The following is a 20,721-nucleotide window of genomic DNA, read 5'->3' on the forward strand; positions in this document are numbered from 1 at the left end:
TTATTAGTAAACCAATGACTACTGACTGGATCATTTGTAAAATTTGTTTCTCTTCTCTTTCCTTTTTCCTTTCCTTTCTCTTTTCCTTTCCTTTATTTCTTGCTCCCTTTTCTTTTCTTTTGGTCTTGATTCCTTCCTTCTTTTTCCTCTTTTCCTTTCTTTCTCTCTTTCTCCCTTCCATCCTTCTTTCTTTCTTTCTGATTGTGTACAGGTAGTCCTTGACTTATGACCACAATTGAGCCCAAAATTTATATTGCTAAAACGAGACATTGGTTAAGTGAATTTTGCCCCATCTTACGACCTTTCTTGCCACAGTGGTTAAGTGAATCACTGCAGTTGATAAATTAGTAACCCGGTTGTTAAGTGAATCTGGCTTCCCCATTGACTGCCTTTGCCAGAAAGTCACAAAGGGGGGACACTGCAACCGTCATAAGTATGAGTCAGTTGGCAAGCGTCTGAATTTTGATCACATGACATGGGGATGCTGCAAAGGTCATAACTGAAAAATTGTTATAAGTCACTTTTTCCAGTGCTGTTGTAACTTTGAATGGTCACTAAAGGAACTGTTGTAACTTGACGATGATCTGTACAGAATAACAGAGTCGGAAGGGATCCTGGAGGTCTGCTAGTCAAGCCCTCACCTCAAGCAAAGAGACTTTTCTTAAGTACCTCCAGTGATGGAACACCCACAAGTTTTAAAGCACCCACTGATTAATTGTCCTCGCTGTGAGGAAATTTCTCCTTGGTCCCTAAGATCAATAATTATCATTTTTGGTGCTTTTAAAGAGGAAACTGACAACCAGTCATGAGTGATGTAATTAGTTGTTTTTGCACATTGCAGGGGATTAGAATAGATGACCTTTGTGGCCCCTTCCAACTGCTCACCTCGAACAGTTTGTCCCAGCAAGGGTCTTGCTTATAACTTCCAAAGTGTCCTGGAAACCATTGTGCAAAAATTCAGAAATGCTGCCCTGTTTTTACCTTGTTTTGTTTGTATAAAGACTGGAGATTCAGAACATTCCGGAGCTCATTTCTGTTGTTGATGCTGAGTGCAGTACGGGGAAATTCTTCATCCAACATGGTACTTGTCTTCTTTAAGCCCTGGGCCAGAGGTAATGTTATAAATCAGCGTAGAAAAGTAACCTTAAATCTGGAATATGCAGCTGGTTAATTTAGACATCAGTGTAATAATATTCACAGAAGCTGTTGGTACATAACTCTTTTGTGTGTGTGTGTGTAAATTTTTTATTGATTTTTAAAAAACAAACATAAACAAACAAAACATAAAAACATCAACCTTTCTTCCATGAATATACAAGCAGTGTGCCGGTTGGTTTACAAATTTTTTGTGCATCCATTTCATAGTCATCAATTGCAGTTACATTGCATAATAACTCATATTCTCAATCAGAAATTAAATACCCTAGTATCATTATTATTTAATCATTTGACAATAATTTTATTCATTCATATTTTGCGAGATAACTATAATTTACTTAGTATCATTTTGTAACAATTCATATAATCTTCCCAAATCTATCCTAAAAATTTTTTTATAGATATAGTAAAAAAGAAAAAAAAATACATCTTTACATATTTATTATTTTCTAAGATTCTACATATTTCATTATTATTGTTCATCCTCTTGCTCTCTAATTTCAAATGTCAATCTACGGTACATAACTCTTAAAGAGGTTCAACTCCCAGAATTCCCCGGCCTGCGTGTTTTACGACGTGTGGACTTCAACTCCCAGAATTCCATAGCTGGCATGCTTAAAGTTGGGCAAATGTAAACTCCCAGAATTTCCCACCCAGCATGCTTTAAGATGCACAGTCCAATTCCCAGAATTCTCTTGCAGGGTCATTACTGAGAATTCTGGGAACTGCAGTCCCCATACATCTCCCAAGTTGCTGTGGCTGAGAAACACCGGTTACCATATTGGTTAATAACTGGAGTTTCTTTATGGACTTTTGCTGAAAACAGAAAAAAATTGATTTATGGATAGGATGCTTAGGAAGGATTGAATAATGAAAGAAGGGGGCACAATGTAACCTTTAGAGAGAAAGGGTAAAATATGAATACAATTATCACTGCTTTTAAAGGCAACCAAATGTCATTTTTAGAGTGTGACAGGGTGCTTACAGTAAAAAATGACAATAAAGGTTGTCTTTATTTGTATTGATATATTTATATTGCCGTGGATGAATAGGCAGCAATATAAATTCAATACATAAATAAATATCTTATCTGGTGTAGAGATTCAAAGCCCTCCTCATTCTTTTTCTTTCTTTTCCTTTCTCTTTCACTTTTTAAAAAAATCCTCCCCTGCCACTCTCCTTTTCTTTCTTTCTTTTCTTTCTTCCCCTGCCCCCACTTTCTCTCTCTCTCTCCCTCTCTCTCTTTTTCTTTCTCTGCTTATCTCTTTCCTTTTACTTCTCTAAGCTTTCTTTTTCTCTAAATTTGTATTGTTTTGTGTTCTGGGAAGAAAAACCTTCTTTACTAAAAATTAATTGCAAACACAATCGGTCCACGGTTTGTCTATATGGAAACGCCCCCCCCCAATGCATTGTGGGAAATGTAGTCCCCTGAGGAATCCGGTTCTTCTCCAGGTTGGGCAGCCAGAGGGAGGAGAGCCCCGAGGTTTTACCTCCCCCTCCTCCAATCCTTTCCCACCCCTACCCCTCTCACCTTTTTGCTCAGGAACTCTCGCACTAAAGACGCAGCCACCTCTTCCACGAAAGACGCTTCCATTGATGATCTTGCAGCATGCAACGAGCTCTGATTGAAAAATAAAACGAAATGCAAAGGTGGTTTTATTTATATATATATATATATATAGTCTATATATTGGCTTGGTCTCTCCAACCCGTCGCGGGGGCTTTGCTCAAATTGCAGCCGGCGGGCGGACAAGGCAGTTGCCTTACAGTTGGCAGGTTGTCATGGCGATGACGTAACGCGCCGAGAATTCTCGGGGGTTCCCGAGGCCAGATGAGGATACCGCCAGCCTATCGTCGCGATGCTTAGAACGGGGCGGACTGGGGAATTCTGGGAGTTGAAGTCCACCCTTCTTAAAGTTGTAGAGAGGTTGAGAAAGGTTGGGGCTCAGATTGAGAAGGTATTGGATACGGGTGGTGAAACATGAGGTTTGCAAAGAAGAAAGGAGGCTGGCGAGCTTTGCTGTCAGAAAAAGTCCTTGCAATGTCTTTTTACATGGTGATGTAGGCGAAGTGATTTTTTTTTTTGTAGTAAATATTTTCTCTTTTTAAAAAGTTATTGAGAAAGGAGGGGATCAGGGGCAGAGAAAGAATAGAGGATGGAGGAAGAGAGGAAGAAAAGGAAGGAAGAGGAGAAAGAGGGAGAATAGAGGGAAGAGGAGGAAAGAAGGAAGGGAAGAGAAAAGAAGAATGGGGGACAGAGGAGAGGAAGAAGGAAGGAATAGAGAAAGGAAGAAGAGTGGGGAAGAAGAGGAAGGAAGGTGAGAGAAAAAGAATAGAAGGAAGAGGAGGAAAGAGGAGGAAGAATAGAGGGAGGAAAGGGGAAAGGAAGAAGAAAAGGAAGGAAAAGAAGGAAGGAAGAATAGAGGGAGGAGGAAGGAAGATGCATCAAGATGAAAGAAAGACTAAAGAACCAACTAAATTAATAAGTTAATATAGACTATTAAAAGCAAAGAGAGACATTGGTAACTTTATTATTATTATTATTATTATTATTATTATTATTATTATTATTATTATTATTATTATTATTATTAGGCAAACACATATTGTTTATCTTTATTTTTAAAATAAATATTAAAGGATTATATTTGAAATAATTGAAATGAAACAAAAAGATGTTTCGATTGAGATTAATGAAAGAGGCTAGAATTAATGTGTTTGTTTCTCTCCTTACTGAAAATTTGGAATGGAAAAGGTAATAATAGAATTAAGTATGCATATATGAATGTATAATTACTGTCATATTTATATGTAAAGGTGATGACCCGGAAATAACGTTGTCCACTAAAAAGAGATTTTTGTTTTTAATGTGAAAAACTGAATAAAATTTGTTTAAAAAAAAAGAGGAAGGAAAGAAAGGATAGGGAAGAAGGGAAGGATGGGAAGAAGGAAAAAAAGGACCATTAGCATTATCCACAATAATGCAGCCATTTGGCATCATTCTTGCAAAAAAAAAAAAAAACCCAGCTCAAATTACTTTCACACTAAGCAAGGAATGGTTATGTCAGCTGTGCCAGATTTTACCATCTTTTTTAGCCATGGTTCTTAACCAAATCACTGAAATTGTCAAGTTAATCATGTGGCCATTAAGCAAGTCCGGCTTCCCCCGTTGACTTTGCTTGTGGAGAGCTGAGTGAGAGTGTCACCAACGGCCGTGGAGTTTTCAGGCCACTATAAGCTTTTCTTTCAAAAGGAAATTTCAGGAGCTTTTATGAAAAATTGCAGAGCAATATATTCTTTATGAACAATCATAGATTTTTCCATTGTCTTGAGTACAGTAATCCTTGACGTATGACCACAGTTGAGCCCAAAAATTATGTTGTTGAGTGAGACAGTTGTTAAGTGAGTTTTCTCCATTTTATGACCTTTCTTGCCACCGTTGTTAAATGGAACACTGCAGTTGCTAAATTAGTAACACGGTTGTTAAGCGAATCTGGCTTCCCCATTGACTTCGCTTGTCAGAAGGTTGCAAAAGGGGATCACGTGACCCCAGGGACACTGCAACTGTCATAAGGGCGAGTCAGTTGTCAGGCGTCTGAATTTTGACCACACGACCTTGGGGATGCTACAATGGTCATAAGTGTGAAAAACCATCGTAAATCACTTTTTTTCAGCGCTGTTGTAATTTCGAATGAAAACTATTGTAAATCGAAGACGAGCTGAACTATTCCCAATCACAAATGCATACTCGTGATAAAAGGAATGAAAAGCATTTAGAAATATGAAGTAAGATAATACCTCATGAAACTAGGCACTTTTAATTTTATTTCATTTTCATTTCAAGAGCCATAGTGGCGCAGTGGTTAGAATGCAGCATTTGCAGGCTAATTCTGCTGGCTGTCCCTTGCCAGCAATTTGGCAGTTCGATCCTGACCAGCTCAAGGTTGACCCAGCCTTCCATCCTTCCAAGGTGGGTAAAAGGAGGACCCAGATTGTTGGGAGCAAGAAGCTGACTCTGTAAACTGCTTAGAGAGAAAAGCACTGTGAAGCGATATTTAAGTGCTACTGCTGCTTTTGAGTGGCACTATAATACAGCAGATCACACAGAGTGTGTCAAATGCAATCCAAAGCCTGTTTGGAGTTTTTGGCAGGTTGTGGCATCTTCACCACCGCAAAGCTGCCTTGAAACATAGGGAGACTGGAGGCTAAAACATGCAAAGAACGATTGCAGGAATTGGGTATGTCTAGTTTAAAGAAAATAAAGGCCGAGGGATGATAGGATAGCAGCATTCCAGTATTTGAAGGGCTGCCCCAAAGGAGAGGTCAAATTATTTTCCAAAGCACTAGAAGCAGCGGACGGAAACTAATCAAGGAGAGAAGCAACCTGGAATTCAGGAGAAATTTCTGACAGTGAGGCTAATTAATCCTAAATCTACTCCTTCAACCAGATACGCTCATACCTTGCTACTCCTGCCTATAAAGAGAATTTGTACTGTATAAGATGTTTTACAGGTGGCACATACTCCCGTAAGAATAGCAAAAATTTAATAAGGACAAATCGGCAAAATGTTGGAAATGTCATCAGATACCTGGATCATATTACCATATATGGTGGACATGCATAGAAGCAAAAAGATACTGGACTAAAATACACACGATTGGAAAAAAATGATCAAACAACATATAGACTTAAAACCAGAGACTATTTACATTCCTGAACTCAGGCATCCAGTTATCACTGACCTAATTCCTAGTTTACAAACATCTCTGTTTCTAATTCAGGGGTGGGCAAACTACGGCCCGCGGGCCACATCCGGCCCGCTGGTCTGTCCAATCCGCCCACCCTGAAAAAAATCGCTGCCATTGGTCTGACCAATCCGGCCCGCCCTGAAAAAAATCGCTGGGCGTGGCGTATTGCCCTGTGCTGCGTGGCCCCCAAAGCTGCAAAACAGTGCGGAGCGATCTAGGGGTAGGAAAGAAAAGAAATTTGCAAAGGCCTCGGCTGGGAGTTCAAATCACCTTCGAGTGCGACCTCTCCGAAGGTGAGTCCCCCCCGATCCCCTTTTTTCCGGGGCTTCCAGCTTAAACTTTGCAAAGGCAAAGCTTGCAGGCTGCAGCGTCTTCCCGCTGAGGAGCGGAAGGTTCCGCCCGGTGGGCGGGCGGGCTGCTTGGAGCGGGCTGCTTGGAGCCACCTAAAGCTAGGCCGCTGCTGGTGGAGCCTTGCCCTGCCTTGGTGCCCTGTTTCCCGGCTCGGCGGTCCTGCTCGGGCGGCACTTTAAAAGCCTGCTCCCAGCACCCGAGCAACTTCCCAGCAACTTTCGGCTTCGTTTTAACTTGTGGGCACTCGCACCTGGCCCGAGCCGCGCAGCGGAGGAGAAGCCCAGCCGGTGGGCGGGCGGGCAGGCGGGCTGCTTGGAGGAGGCGACCGGCGGCGCTCTGGGCTTCCCTCTGCTGTGCGGCTCGGGCGAGGCGCGAGCACCCGCGAGTTAAAACAAGCCGAAAGTTGCTGGGAAGTTGCTCGGTTTTCGGGCTTCCAGGGCTTTGCAAAGGCAAAGTTTGCAGGCTGGAGTGTCTTCCCGAGGAGCGGGAAGGTTCCGCCCGGCGGGCGGGGCGGGTTGCTTGAGCGGGCTGCCATGCGGCTCGGGGTGAGGCGCGAGTGCCCGAGTTAAAACAAGCCGAAAGTTGCTGGGAAGTTGCTCGGATTTCCGGGGCTTCCAGGCTTAAACTTTGCAAAGGCAAAGTTTGCAGGCTGGAGCGTCTTCCCGCCAAGGAGCGGGAGGGTTCCGCCCGCCAGGCGGGCGGGCTGCTTAAACTTTGCTCGGGCGGCACTTTAAAAGCCTGCTCCCAGCACCCGAGCAACTTCCCAGCAACTTTCGGCTTCCTTTTAACTCGCGGGCACTCGCGCCTGGCCCCGAGCGCGCGGCAGAGAGGAAGCCCGGCGGCGGGCGGGCTGCTTGGAGGAGGTGACCCGGTGGTGCTCCGGCAGCAGCAACAGGCAGTTCCACCCAGGCTCCGCTCAGGTGTCCGGCTGGGGCTGTCAGGAGTTGCTACCGCCGGCGCAGCTCGCGCGGCTCCAGTCCTGCGTTGCCTTGGGAAGGAAAAGGCAAAACCAGGAGCTGCTGAGCCTGAGCCTCCGGTGCCGCTGCTGCCGTTGCAAAGCACCGCCGCGGCTCTTCCTTTTTGCCTTTCCCTTCCCGAGGCAATGCGGGACTGGAGCCGCGCCGGCAGTAGCAACTCCTGACTCAGGGGGCCTCCGAGGGGAGGGGAAGGAGGAGAAAGGGGTGGGGGAAAGGGTGGGGCGCGATTCCCAAAAATCTTGTGCTGACCTGGCCAGTCTGTCAAATTTTAAAAGTCAATGCGGCCCCGAGCCAAAAGTTTGCCCACCCCTGTTCTAATTAGTAGTACTCTCTAGGCCAGGGTGGGCAAACTTTTTGGCTCGGGGCCGCATTGACTTTTAAAATTTGACAGACGGGCCGGGTCAGCACAAGATTTTTGGGAATCGCCCCCTTCCCCCCTTCTCCTCCTTCCCTCCCCTCGGAGGCCCCCTGAGTCGGGAGTTGCTACCGCCGGCGCGCTCCACGCAGCTCCAGTCCCGCGTTGCCTCGGGAAGGAAAGGCAAAAGGAAGAGCCGCGGCGGTGCTTTGCAACGGGAGCAGCGGCACCGGAGGCTCAGGCTCAGCGGCTCCTGGTTTTGCCTTTTCCTTCCCAAGGCAACGCGGACTGGAGCCGCACGAGCTGCGCCGGCAGTAGCAACTCCTCACAGCCCCAGCCAGACACCTGAGCGGAGCCCGGGCGAAACTGCCTGTTGCTGCTGCCGGAGCACCGCCGGGTCGCCTCCTCCAAGCAGCTCGCCCGCCCGCCGGGCTTCCCCTCTGCCGCGCGGATCGGGGCCAGGCGCGAGCGCCCGCGAGTTAAAAGGAAGCCGAAAGTTGCTGGGAAGTTGCTCGGGTGCTGGGAGCAGGCTTTTAAAGTGCCGCCCGAGCAAAGTTTAAGCCTGGAAGCCCCAGAAATCCGAGCAACTTCCCAGCAACTTTCGGCTTCGTTTTAACTCGCGGGCGCTCGCGCCTCGCCCGAGCTGCACAGCAGCCCGATCCAAGCAGCCCGCCCGCCCGCCGGGCGGAACCCTTCCCGCTGCTCGGCGGAAGACGCTCCAGCCTGCAAACTTTGCCTTTGCAAAGCCCTGGAAGCCCGGAAAACCGAGCAACTTCCCAGCAACTTTCGCTTGCCGTTTTAACTCGCGGGCGCTCGCGCCGCGCCCTGAGCCGCACGGCGGAGGGGAAGCCCGAAGCGCCACTGGGTCGCCTCCTCCAAGCAGCCCGCCTGCCCGCCGGGCTTCCCTCCGCCGCGCGGCTCGGGGCCAGGCGCAAGCGCCCAGGCATGAAATTCTTCCGATTAAAATCAGAATTCGATTTTTTGGGAATCGCCCCCTCCTTTCCCCCCACCCCTTCTTCTCCTCCTTCCTCCCCTCGGAGGCCCCGAGTCAGGAGTTGCTGGCGCGGCTCGGCGCGGCTCCAGTCCCGCGTTCCCTCAGGAAGGGAAAGGCAAAAAGAAGAGCCGCGGCGGCGCTTTGCAACGGCAGCAGCGGCTCCTGGTTTTGCCTTTCCCTTCCCGAGGCAACGTGGGACTGGAGCCGCGTGGAGCTGCACGGCGTAGCAACTTCTGACAGCCCCAGCTGAATACCTGAGCGGAGCCCGGGCGGTCGCAGTGGAGGCCGCTGAGCGGCAGGAAAAGGGAGCTGGGCCAGCCACAGACCAGCCTCTGTGCAACACGCCGCCGCCCAGCCCGGCGAGGGAAAGCAGCGGGCACTCCCGGGCGCGCGCAGGGGGTCTCTTTGGCCGGCCCGATTTTTTTTCAGAGCGGAATATCATGCCTGGCGCCCACGAGTTAAAACGAAGCCGAAAGTTGCTGGGAAGTTGCTCGGGTGCTGGGAGCAGGCTTTAAAGTGCCGCCCGAGCAGGACCGCCGAGCTGGGAACGGGCACCAAGGCAGGGCAAGGCTCCACCAGCAGCGGCCTAGCTTTAGGTGGCTCCAAGCAGCCCGCCCGCCCGCGGGTGGAACCCTTCCCGCTCCTCGGCGGGAAGACGCTCCAGCCTGCAAGCTTTGCCTTTGCAAAGTTTAAGCCTAGAAGCCCTGGAAAAAGGGGGATCGGCAGGGACTCACCTTCGGAGAGGTCGCACTCGAAGGTGATTTCAACTCCCAGCCGAGGCCTTTGCAAATTTCTTTTCTTTCCTACCCCTAGATCGCTCCGCACTGTTTTGCAGCTTTGGGGGCCACGCGGCACAGGGCAATACGCCACACCCAGCTATTTTTTTTCAGGGGCGGGCCGGATTGGACAGACCAATGGCAGTGATTTTTTTTCAGGGGCGGGCCGCATTGGACAGACCAACGGGCCGGATGTGGCCCCCGGGCCGGTTTGCCCACCCCTGCTCTAGGCTATTACAAGTGACAGACATGTGTTACATCTAACCTTGGTCTATCCTTGGTCTACTGTTGCCTATCTGTATTTGGCATTTTGGGCTACATCTTGCTCATCCTTTGGCCCTTCCTTCCTTCCCCACTTTTATGCTTCCTATATTTGCTTGCTTACTTGCTTCTTGTTCCTATAAACTTAAAACTGCATCTAAATAATCACCATTGTTGGTGGCAAATGTGCATTGGTTGTAAATCACCTGTTCCACTATTCCACTGTATCACACATTCCAAAATGGCAGAAAAACCACAACAGAAAATACTTGCTGGTATGTTTCCAGTTTATTGATTTGGTCAGCTTGATGGCAGCAATAGTGGAAGCAGCAGATACGAGAGACATTTTTATACCAAGGCAGTATTCACCTCTGGCTTTAAACCAAAAATTCAAATTAAATCAGCATTTAATTTTTATAATTATTGAAAAAGAGAACACCATTAACGGCACATAGGAGATACCGTGCAAAATATGTTTTTTTCATTTTTGTATCTGCAGGAGAATATCGAATATGAGGGAATCTGTGTGGCTCAGGATTGAACCGTGAAGTCCTTTGGCGTTCTCTGAACTTGGTTCTTGCTTGCGGATGTTTCATTATCCGACTGGGTAGCATCAACGGTGAGATGGCTCAACAACAAGAGCTTTTTCTTCCTCGTCCTGCAAAAAGTCAGTAAGGTCTCAGGCCCCGCTCACTCACCACGCAGTACAGCCTAAAATGTCCATAGAGAGCCAAGAGGAGCACTGCCAGAAGGATGAATGCCTTCAACATTTGTCCATGTTTTTTTCTGAAAAGGACAGAGAAAAGAGAACAGCTTGCTAGGAGAACCTTGGCTAATTCACGGTGCTCCCTAGCCTTTCATTAACCTGGTGCTTTCGAAGCTGCATCATCTCTACTCAACTGAGCCATGTTGCTTATGAATCCTTGGGATTGTCACCCAGCTTATCTGGTGTAAGCCTGACCAAGGGATTCTCCAACACCTCCCATCTTACCGGATACCAGCGGGAAAGGGCTCCGTTCAGATGTATTTGGAGGGCCCATTGGGATAGGAAGTGAAGCAGGGGGCCTCCAGGGGGTCTCAAGAGCAACCATCAGCCCACTTTGTGAAAGGGCACTTAGCATCAAGCATGGAGTGGCACCACTCACAGGCAAGAAGTGAGTTAAGGGGCAACACTTCCCAATCCAGGCCTTTTAATGGATAGGAGCATTTCCAAATATTTAGAGCAAGGGTCTTCAAACTTGGCAAGTTTAAGACTTGTGGACTTCAACTCCCAGAATTCCTTCTCCAGTCATGTGAGCTCAGGAATTCTGGGAGTTGAAGTCCACAGGTCTTAAAGCTGTCAAGTCTGAAGACCCCTGATTTAGAAGGAAGGGGAAGGAAGGGAAGGCTACTCAAGTCGGACAAATTAAATCTATCTACAATTAGAATAAGACATACCTGCAGCAACATCTCTTTTTTCCTAGGTTCTTCCTTACAATCTGGAAGCCATGAGGGGCAAATAGCAAAGAAAACAATAAGTGAATATATCTTACATTAATAGCTATATTGACTGTACAGTCATTGCCTAAATTCCATTATTACTGCAGTGATGCCTCAGGTTTTGATTATCAAACAGCCTCCTACCCAACTCATCTTTTTCAGATAAATTTTGTTTTTTTTGTTTAAAAAAAACCTGGTATCACATTTTTCAACTGGCAAATGTTATTAAAAGGCGCTTTAAAAAAAAAAAAAAAAAGGGGGTTATTCAGAAAAGCTTCTTCCAAACTCCTAACACGTCGGCTCTCCTTTTACAAGGTCCTATAATTTTTTGCAACTCTTTCCCAAGTAAAAGCAGTATGCAAATTATATACACATAGCACCATTTTCTCTGAAACGGCAAGACTTAAAATAAGAAATGCTACATTTCCCTGATTTGCAAGATGACCTGTTTTACTTCTAATTCCTCAGATACGGCTTCTGTATTATGGAGTCTCTGCATTCAAACTTTTTTTTACCTTATGATGAACAACAGGAGCTGAATTTATCTCTACTTTTTTTCCCCTCTCTAAATCAGCCTTTTTCAGCCTTTTTACCTGGAAGAACCCTTGAAACAATTTTCGTAAAAATATTATATCTACAGTTGGCATTGCATGGTGCACAAAGCTAAAAAAATTATGCATTTTTAGTTTAGCTCGTTTAGTTCAGTTTAGTTTATTTTCACTGCACCTCGTACAACGAAATTAAATACCATCTTCAGTGTACATTATGACTATGAAAATAAACACAAACACACATCCTTCACATTCCAAACCCCTGACACTGCATTAATATTGCACTATATACGGTAGAATTCAATAGAGTTACTGCCCTGGGATAGAAGCTCTTTTTCCAGCCTATTTGTCCTTGTTTTTATGCACTCTCGTGAAACCCCTGAGCGACCTTTTGTAGAATCTCGTTTGAGAAAGGCCGATCTAAATGACCGGTTGTGGGGCTACATCCGTGACTCTTCCGCAGAGAGAGGGATTCACGATGTCCTTCGCAGAACCTCTTTCCTGAGGGATGAAGCATGAAGCTTCCCCGTAGCCAGAGGGAACCATCTGAAGGGGGCATTTCCATCCCTCCTACAACTCCTAGGGGGAAAGAATAATGGCTCTAAAGGTTTCCCACCCTGATCGGTCTCTTGAGTTCAGGGTTCCAAAGACAAAGAGGCAGCATTTATCCCTGAGACTTCTTGTGAGGAATACAGGTAGTTCTTGACTTACAACAGTTTATTTAGCGACCGTTCAAAGTTACAGCGACGCTGAAAAGAACAGCTTATGACCGTTTTTTCATGATTACAACTATTGCAGCATCCCCACGGGCAAAATTCGAATGTGTGCTAACTGACTCATATTTATGACGGTTGCGATGGCCAAGGGTCACATGATCCCATTTTGTGACCTTCTTATAAGCAAAATCAATGAGGAAATGAGATTCACTTAACAACTGTATTATGAACATAACAACTGTAGTGATTCACTTAACAACGGTTGCAAGGAAGGTTGTAAAATGGGGCAAACTCACAACAAATGTTTCACTTAGCAATGATGGACTCAATTATGGTCGTAAGCAAGGATTACCTGTTCCTCATTTTGAGCATTCACCGCCCTAATATAAATATTTACATTACATTAAGTGACTATTACTTATCATCTCTTAAGAATTTATGCTCTTCATATACCTGTTTGCTTTGAGAAGGAATTCTTTTGGAAAGCAATTTTCTCCTCCACATTTCAGGATCTGTGCTTCCTGTCATTTCTTTACGGCTTTCTTCCCGCAGAGCTTGGATAGATGTTTCCAGCCACTCCTCCACGCTCAGATGGGTTGTTTGAGGCCCTCCCGCTTGGAGGTGACTTAGGGCTATCCCAAGCCACTCCTTCACATCTTGCCTGGATTCCTCAGGACATCCCTCCTGAGCATTTTGTATGGATTCCTGGAGCCATTCCTCCAGGTTGTTTCTGGATCCATCCGGAGATTCTTGTTTGAGTTTTCCCAGAGATGCTTGTAGCCATCCTTGCAATCCCGATCTGGATGAAGTAGATCCATGTTCTCTGGAACTTGATAAAGAGGCTTGGAGCCATCCATTCCTTAAGCTTTTCTCAGAGCTGGCGGTTTCTACCCAAATCACTCTCTCTCTGCTCTCTTCCAAACTTGATATCCTTCCTTTGGAGTATTGTTCGTTCAAATCCTGGATGCCCTTAATAGATGCTTCCAGCCACTCTTGAACATCTAGATGGGGTGCCTCAGGCCCTTCCTCTTCAAGGCTGTCTACCGTTGTTTGAAGCCACTCTTTGACATCTTGATTGTCTACTTCAGAACTTTCCTCTTGCAGGTTTTTCAAGGATTCTTTAAGCCATTTTTCAAGAACTGGTTTAGGTTCAGTAGAAGACGAGAGTCTTTCTAAGGATCTTTGAAGCCATGGCAATATATTGTCCACAGGTCCTTCTGAAGATTGCTTCTTGAGGTTCTCTAGTGATTTCTCAAGCCATTCTTTTCTTGGGTTTCTTTGAAAAGTCACACTAGGCTTTTGTAGATCCTGAATGCCTTGGATGGATGCTTCCAGCCATTCTTGAACATCTAGATGGGGTGCCTCAGGCCCTTCTTCTTCAAGGTTGTCTACCGTTGTTTGAAGCCACGCTTTGACATCTTGATTGTCTACTTCAGAACGTTCCTCTTCCAGGCTTTTCAGGGAATCTTGAAGCCATTTTTCAAGAACTGGTTTAGGTTCAGTGGTCGAAGAGAGTCTTTCTAAGGATCTTTGAAGCCATTTCAATGTATTCTCCACAGGCCCTTCCGAAGATTGCTTCTTGAGGTTCTCTAGCGATTTCTCAAGCCATTCTTTTCTTAGGCTGCTTCGAGGCTCCACCTCGGACTTTTGGAGATCTTGAATGCCTTGGATGGAGGCCTCAAGCCATTCCTGCACATCCAGATGGGATGTTTCTGGGCCTTCTTCTTGGAGTTGATTTATGGACATATCCAGCCAATCGTTCACATCTTCCCTGGATGCTTCAGGCGATTCCTTCTGAAGATTTATCAGAGATTCTTTAAGCCATTCCACCAGGCTGGGTCTTGGTGTTTCATTAGAAACCTCCTTCATGTTTTTCAGAGATCCCTGAAGCCACCCCAGTACGTTTTGCCTGGATTCTTTGGACTTTTTGGTTTTCAGGTTGTCTACAGAATCTTTAAGCCAGTCCTTCTTTAGTGTGTTTCCCAGGAATTGAGGTTTCATCTTTTCCAGGCTTTCTTTCTTATCTTCTGGCTTTGTATCCTCTGCACTTGTTAGCCAGATACTCACAGAGCACCTTTTCTGTTCTCTACTCAGAAATGATATTAACTGGTCTTTGCACAGTAATGATCTATAGCAGCAGTCCTTTCTCAGTTTACTCTCTCTAGAAAAATCAGAAAGTTATCTGGATCAATAACAAAATATTCTTAGCTAACTCTAGTGAGAAGTGCTTGCTGTCAGGAAACTCTTAGTCCAAAAGAGGATTACTATTATTATTTTGACAGTGGAGGGGTGGAGAGTTTAAAAAACCTACCTTATGCCTATCTTTGGAAAAGTCCTATTCAGTTTCATGCGTCTTACTCAGGAGTGGGATGCTACCGGTTCTGCCTGGATCTATAAAAACAGTAGCTCTGAAGAGCAGCAGACACTGAATCTGTTCTGTGTCTGCTGCTGTTTGGCCCACCCACCTGCCCGGGCTCTTACCTGACCTTTATTTCCTGCTTTTTACGGCACAGCTGAGGTTGAAAAAGCAGTGAATAAGTGGCTTTTCAAACACTGCACACGCGCGCACAGCGCTTATCAGCTGTCCAGGTGGTGCAGCTTAAGCTATATTACACATGCGCACAGCGTGCGTGTGCCGCAAAACTTAATCACCGAACCAATAGTAACACCGATTGAATCCCACCCCTGGTCTTACTCCTAGTTATGCATATGGAGGATTACAACTGTAATGACACTTAATTCATTAATTTTGTTTGCTCTTTTATTTTTCAAGTGGGAGAGGGATATTACTTTCAATATTTGCTGAGGAATGTTTAGTAACGTTCAGCTAATAAGAAAGATACAACGTCTTAAAACGTCCATTGTAATTTTAAATTAAACGTTCATAAGATGGAATTTATATTTAACTGTACACAAATGTTTATGGAAATTCTCGAGTCATCCAGATCATGGTTTTCCCAAAGATGCTTTTCAAGATGCAACTGGACTCCCTTTTTCTCTGAAGACATTTCGCTTCTCATCCAAGAAGCTTCATCGGCTCTGAAGAAGCTTCTTGGATGAGAAGTGAAACGATTTCAAAGAAAGTCCAGTTGCCTCTTGAAAAAGCAACCTATTAATGTTACTAAATAGGTTTATGTATAGGCATAGCAATAGTAACACTATCATTATACAAACTAATGGTTTTTGGACTCCCTGGGATTTTTTTATTAGATTTATAGACATTTATATTACAACAGTATTTATTAGTAACTGCTCATATGTAGCCTCCAGAATAATGAATCTTAAGGCTCTGGCTTATGTGAAGTTATGTTTAACGTACTGCAATAATCAACTTGATTAGTGTCTAGTAATGTGAATGAAGACAAACAGGTAATTTTTTTCTATTAAGTGGTGAGATTACACTGTGGATGTGAACTTTCAATGTTGTTTATTGTTTATATCCTGATTGTCTACAAAGCGAAGGAAACTAAGAAAAGAGCAGGCAGAGATGAAAGGCAGAATTAAATGTGTCATTAATTTAGAGACATTGCTACAAGAAATCCAAGGCCCCCTTGAATTGGGTTGGCCCTTATCTAGTGTCTGTTGATTGCTGTTAGTTGACTAGATTTTTGTGTACAGCTTGAATAAAGGTTCAATGCTGCAACTTTATGATCCCGATTCTTTGCACCTGATAGAAAGTTGAGGCAAAATGTCACAAGTAAAACTTTTTAAAACGCTTTAAATGACGTATTTGTGTAGCTGGACTGTTTTGGCCAGATGGTCCCAAGATGGAAGTCCTTAATGAGAGAATAACCGTGGGGGAAAAGAGCAACTTCAGACCTGCATTAAGGCTTGGTAACCCCCAGACCACATACAGAGATGAACCACAATTTTGCAGAATGCACATCCACTGGGAATCATGTCTGCTTTCCCACCAGTGATCCTGGAAGGAGTGAAAGGATGAAAAATAGGCTCTTGGAAAGCAGCCCTCACCTTTGTTAATAGGGCCAGCCCATCTACAAGACAATTAGACCTTCAGCTCCAGGGTGATGGGATTAAGACATGATCCTCCATGTCATAATAGGATTATCTATCAGCAGAGCTCAGCACATGGCAAAACAAAGCACCTTCATTGCATCACCCAGCAAGGTTCAACCAAACTTATTTCAGACAACCTCAGCTATGACCCCTGCATAGCCTCCTGGGACTATGACAACCAATAGAATACATTTCTTGCACAGGAACAGGAAGCTCAAGGGCAAGGCCCAAGAGAGGGTATAAATACCTCTCCCCCCACCTTTTGGTCAGCTGCCCAGGACCTCAAACCCATGTGGTCCTGTCCTTCAATAAACCATCTTTCCAATCAGCCTCCATGTTTCCATTGTCTTTCTCCCCACTTGGAACTGAACCAGATGGATTTTTCTTCCCTTAGAGCTAAATAAAATTTGAAATTCTGAAAGAGAAAGTCATGGTTGCTATCTAAAAATTTCTCACCTGCTTAATTTTTCATCAAAATAATCAGAGAGTTGCTGTTTCTCTCCTCGCAGTTGGAGACCAACTCCTACAACATCATTGTTCTCATACTGGAGCTTATCTCTGTCTGACAACAGGTCACAAATTATCCTCTTCTGTCTGCAAAATATCAAGACCAAACTAAAATTAGCCCCCTTAGATTTTTTTCTTGATCAAAATTGTTTAAAAAATTTAAATAGTTAAAAACGCTTCTCATTTTCTCCCAACATTGTTCCAGGCAATGGAATTCAACACAGAACAGTGTATAATGTATGAGCAGGAGAGGGAGCTAAAGAGAATTTAATGCAAAATTTTGGAAGAGAAAATCAGGGTTGCTATCTAAAAATTTCTCACATGCTCAGTTCTTCCTCAAAACGTTCACAGAGTCGCTGTTTTTTCCCACATATTCTCAGAAGCTCCTTGTTCTCCTGATGAAGATTTTCTCTCTCCAACAAAAGATTTGAAATTATCGTTGTCTTTCTACAGATTATGAAGAACACAGTAAAATTAGTGCCCCCCCCACCCCTATTTTTCTACTTGGATCAGCTTTTTCCCAAATTAAAAAAAAATACCTTCATTTATACGTGTTTATATATTGATATATTTATCCATGCGATTTAATTCAGTATTACTTTTTCTCTTACAACAGCCAGCAAACTCTGATAAGAGGAAACACTGCTTTAATCAATTATTGTGTATATCAGAATTCCTCAGTAAAAATAACAGATCAGTAAATTTTCCCTGACTTCAGTTATACCTCGATAATATTGTTAAGGAATTTGATTAGCTACTTCAATATTCTGGTGAGTGTCACTTTATTTATAAGAATTGGATTATTTAAGAACAAGTTAATACTTTTTACTTCAGTATTTAGCATTACTTAATTTACTTATGCTACCAGGGGGTCATTAGAATGTAAACATATTTTTTCTTATACATTCTATAAAAGGGGCGAACTAATTCAAAATAATTTCCAGAAACAAAGTTATGGATGCATAATATGGGAAAAATTCTCACTTCTCACAAATGCCAAGGTGTCAACATATCTCACCAAGTTGTTTTTTCAGCAATAAGTTTGTACTTGTTTGTGAGGGAATATGAGATATCAATGGTATTAATAAAAATGTGCCAGTCATCATGAGAGGTTATTTAAAAAAACACACACAAATTCAACTGTTGCTATTCCTATCTAATTTTCCAAACTTCATCAGAAGAGTATATTTTTAATCACTTCTTTTTGGTGTGAACATAAAGATGTCATCAAATTACACCAATGTGGAATTCAAAGCACTGCCTTCCCCATGCTACATCCACTCCATTTCATTACTTCAGAACTGGCTTGATTCACTATTTATACTATATCTGCAGCTAGCACAGATATTCCTCCAATTATTTTCAATTGTGAGAAATTAACAATTACCCCCATATTCTGATTTCTGGTGTTTTGCTCCTTCTCCCTGCTGGAGAATTTCAGCACTTCAGCATTAAATTCTCTAATGTTACAATCCCCTGAATGCAGTTGTGTTTTTCATACTCAACTAACGGATTGCATTTAAGTAATGCCAAACTTTGTGAATATTATTGGTGTTTGGTTTTTTTGATAAAATGACCAGTCCCTTAGCCAATGTAGCAATTATGAATATTGTTTTCAAGGTGTAGTTACTTAGTAAGTTTATACAAAGATTGGAAAGAATAAATCCCTTATTATCTTATGATAAGATACTTACAAACGAAACTATGTGATCCTTGAGAGTCAATACTGACTTGATGGCCGATTTAATCCATCAAGATAATAAACAGCAAATTATTACAAAATACTCTTCACAAGTCATTCCGGAGAGAGTTGCATCATCACAAAATATCCAGAACCGTAAAGCCTACAAACTTGAAATTTGGCACTTATGTTCCTCTTGGCTTCTAGGGGCTCACTAAGGAAGGATTTTTCAAAATGACCATCAGAGCATTCGTATTTCCTATATTATTAACACACTCTGATGCTAAGGAGTTCTACTCCCTCCCCCCACCTGAAAAGAAATCTGTTCCAAGTGCAAAACACAAGCAAAGGAGTTTCAGTTTTAGTTTCCCAGCACCAAGCAGCTTTACTACGGAACAGTTGAGGTAAGCCATGCCCAGGCTCCTTGCTGTCTTCTAGCTCACAGCAAATACTGTTTCAGTTTCCAAACAGCCCTCAACTCTCTCACACACTGACAGGACATTAGACAGATGAATACCAATTGATGCTTCCCCCCCCCCTTATTTTCCTCCCCAAAAACTAAGCCCGATCACATAGTTTCGTAGCGAAGCACACGGGTATCGAGCTAGGATAGATGCAATTGCAATTAGAATGTTTATATCTCTAATATACAATTATTTTAATTATATATTTATTATAATTTATTGTCTCCATTGTAATGGATTATATAACATGGAATATCCTCTCTAAGGTGTAAATAATGCTGAACACACACAGTATTCTCAGAGATGAATTTTTTTTTAAATCTAATTTATTTCAGTAGGAATTATTTGAGACATTAAAATCATCTCCTGATAGTCTGTCATACAGTTTGGCTTGGCGTTTAATCTAGATATCAGGCTATAAATGACTGCCATAAAGCAAACTATGGTACAGGTAGTTCTCAACTTATGACCATAATTGAGCCCAACATTTCTGTTGCCAAGTGAGACATTTGTTAAGTGAGTCCCCCCCCCCTTTTTGAACTTTCTTGCTGATAAGTGAATCACTGCAGTTGTTAAATTAATAACTATGGTTTTAAAAACAGGTATTTATAAAGGGTTACGGTATCTGGGTCTTGTGATTGCCCATTGCGACCTTCTGACAAGCAAAGTCAATGGGAGAAGCAAGATTCATTTAGTGACTGCCAGACTCACATAATAAATGTAGTGATTTACAGGTAGTTCTCCACTTATGACCACCATTGAGCCCAAAAATTTCTGTTTAGTGAGACATTTATGTATTTTGCCCCATTTTGTGACCCTTTTCTGCTTCACTTAAGTGAATCGCTGCAATTGATAAGTTATTAACCCAGTTGTTAAGTGAATCCGGCTTCCCCATTGACTTTTCTTGCCAGAAGGTCATACAAGCAAGGCCAGGACACTGCAACCGTCAAAAAATATGAGTCAGTTGCCAAGCACCTGAATTTTAATCACGCAACCACACTTTTTCACACTTTCACATTAATAGTCATGTGAAAAACTATAATAGTCACTTTTTTTAAAGTGCCTTTGTAACTGAATGGTCACTAAACGAACTGTTGCAAGTCGAGGACTACCTGTACATTTTATGACATGTGTCTACGGGAGGGAGCTCAAGAGAATTTAATTTGAAATTCTGGAGGGGAAAGTCAAGGCTGCTATCTGAACGTTTCTCACCTGCTCAGTTCTTCCTCAAATTGTTCGCTGAGTTGCTGTTTCTCTCCTTGCAACTGGAGACTGACTCGTACGAGCTCCTTTTTCTCATGGTGGAACTTCTGTCTCTCCGACAACAGATTTGAAATTGATGTTGTTTTTTTGTAAATTATCATTGATTTCCTATAACAACGAAATTAGTTCCTTTGTCTTTTTATTTGAATCAGCAAACCCTTTTCAATTAAAAATATTAAAAATACCTTTATATATGTATGTTTATGTGTTTGTCTCTGCGTATTGAAATTTGATTAAATTTCTTTAAACCTAACTCATTTCGGTATGACTTATTTGCAATATTTATGTCCTCTCTTAAAACTTCCAAGATATTCAGTCATTCAGTTTGGATTTAATCTAGTTATCAGTATTGAGATTTGATAAAATTTATTTTAATCTAAGTTATTTCCGTATGATTTATTTGAGGAAATTGAAGTCCTCCC

General features: G+C 43.3%; 2 protein-coding genes and 1 long non-coding RNA gene across 6 annotated transcripts in view; 1 reads left to right on the plus strand and 2 right to left on the minus strand.

Moving 5' to 3' along the window:
• MINDY4 (MINDY lysine 48 deubiquitinase 4) overlaps window positions 1-2,968 on the minus strand; it is an 82,510-nt gene extending 79,542 nt beyond the window's left edge. For all 4 annotated transcript variants that reach the window (XM_087946963.1, XM_087946962.1, XM_087946961.1 and 1 more), the window contains exons 1-2: window positions 2,690-2,968; window positions 982-1,101 (exon numbers count right to left, since the gene is read on the minus strand). In XM_087946963.1, the coding sequence (XP_087803089.1) occupies window positions 982-1,101; window positions 2,690-2,752 (183 nt within the window). In that variant the 5' untranslated portion in view covers window positions 2,753-2,968. The remainder of the gene's footprint in view (window positions 1-981; window positions 1,102-2,689) is intronic.
• An 87-nt stretch (window positions 2,969-3,055) lies between these two features.
• Window positions 3,056-11,356, plus strand: LOC148128749 (uncharacterized). Its single transcript, XR_015745921.1, has 2 exons — window positions 3,056-3,190; window positions 10,121-11,356. It is a non-coding gene; the product is annotated as an uncharacterized LOC148128749 (long non-coding RNA).
• On the minus strand, window positions 10,226-20,407 carry LOC148128750 (uncharacterized). Its single transcript, XM_087946967.1, has 6 exons — window positions 20,249-20,407; window positions 17,213-17,338; window positions 16,841-16,978; window positions 12,821-14,528; window positions 11,059-11,099; window positions 10,226-10,407 (listed from the first exon to the last, which is right to left on the minus strand). The coding sequence occupies exons 1-6, from the start codon at window positions 20,398-20,400 to the stop codon at window positions 10,290-10,292; spliced, it is 2,283 nt and encodes a 760-aa protein (XP_087803093.1). The 5' UTR covers window positions 20,401-20,407; the 3' UTR covers window positions 10,226-10,289.
• Window positions 20,408-20,721: the final 314 nt, after the last annotated feature.

This window comes from Notechis scutatus, chromosome Z (genome assembly GCF_049901735.1).
Source record: "Notechis scutatus isolate UNSWTSFEM ecotype Mainland chromosome Z, rNotScu1.2, whole genome shotgun sequence".
Lineage (NCBI taxonomy): Eukaryota > Metazoa > Chordata > Lepidosauria > Squamata > Elapidae > Notechis > Notechis scutatus.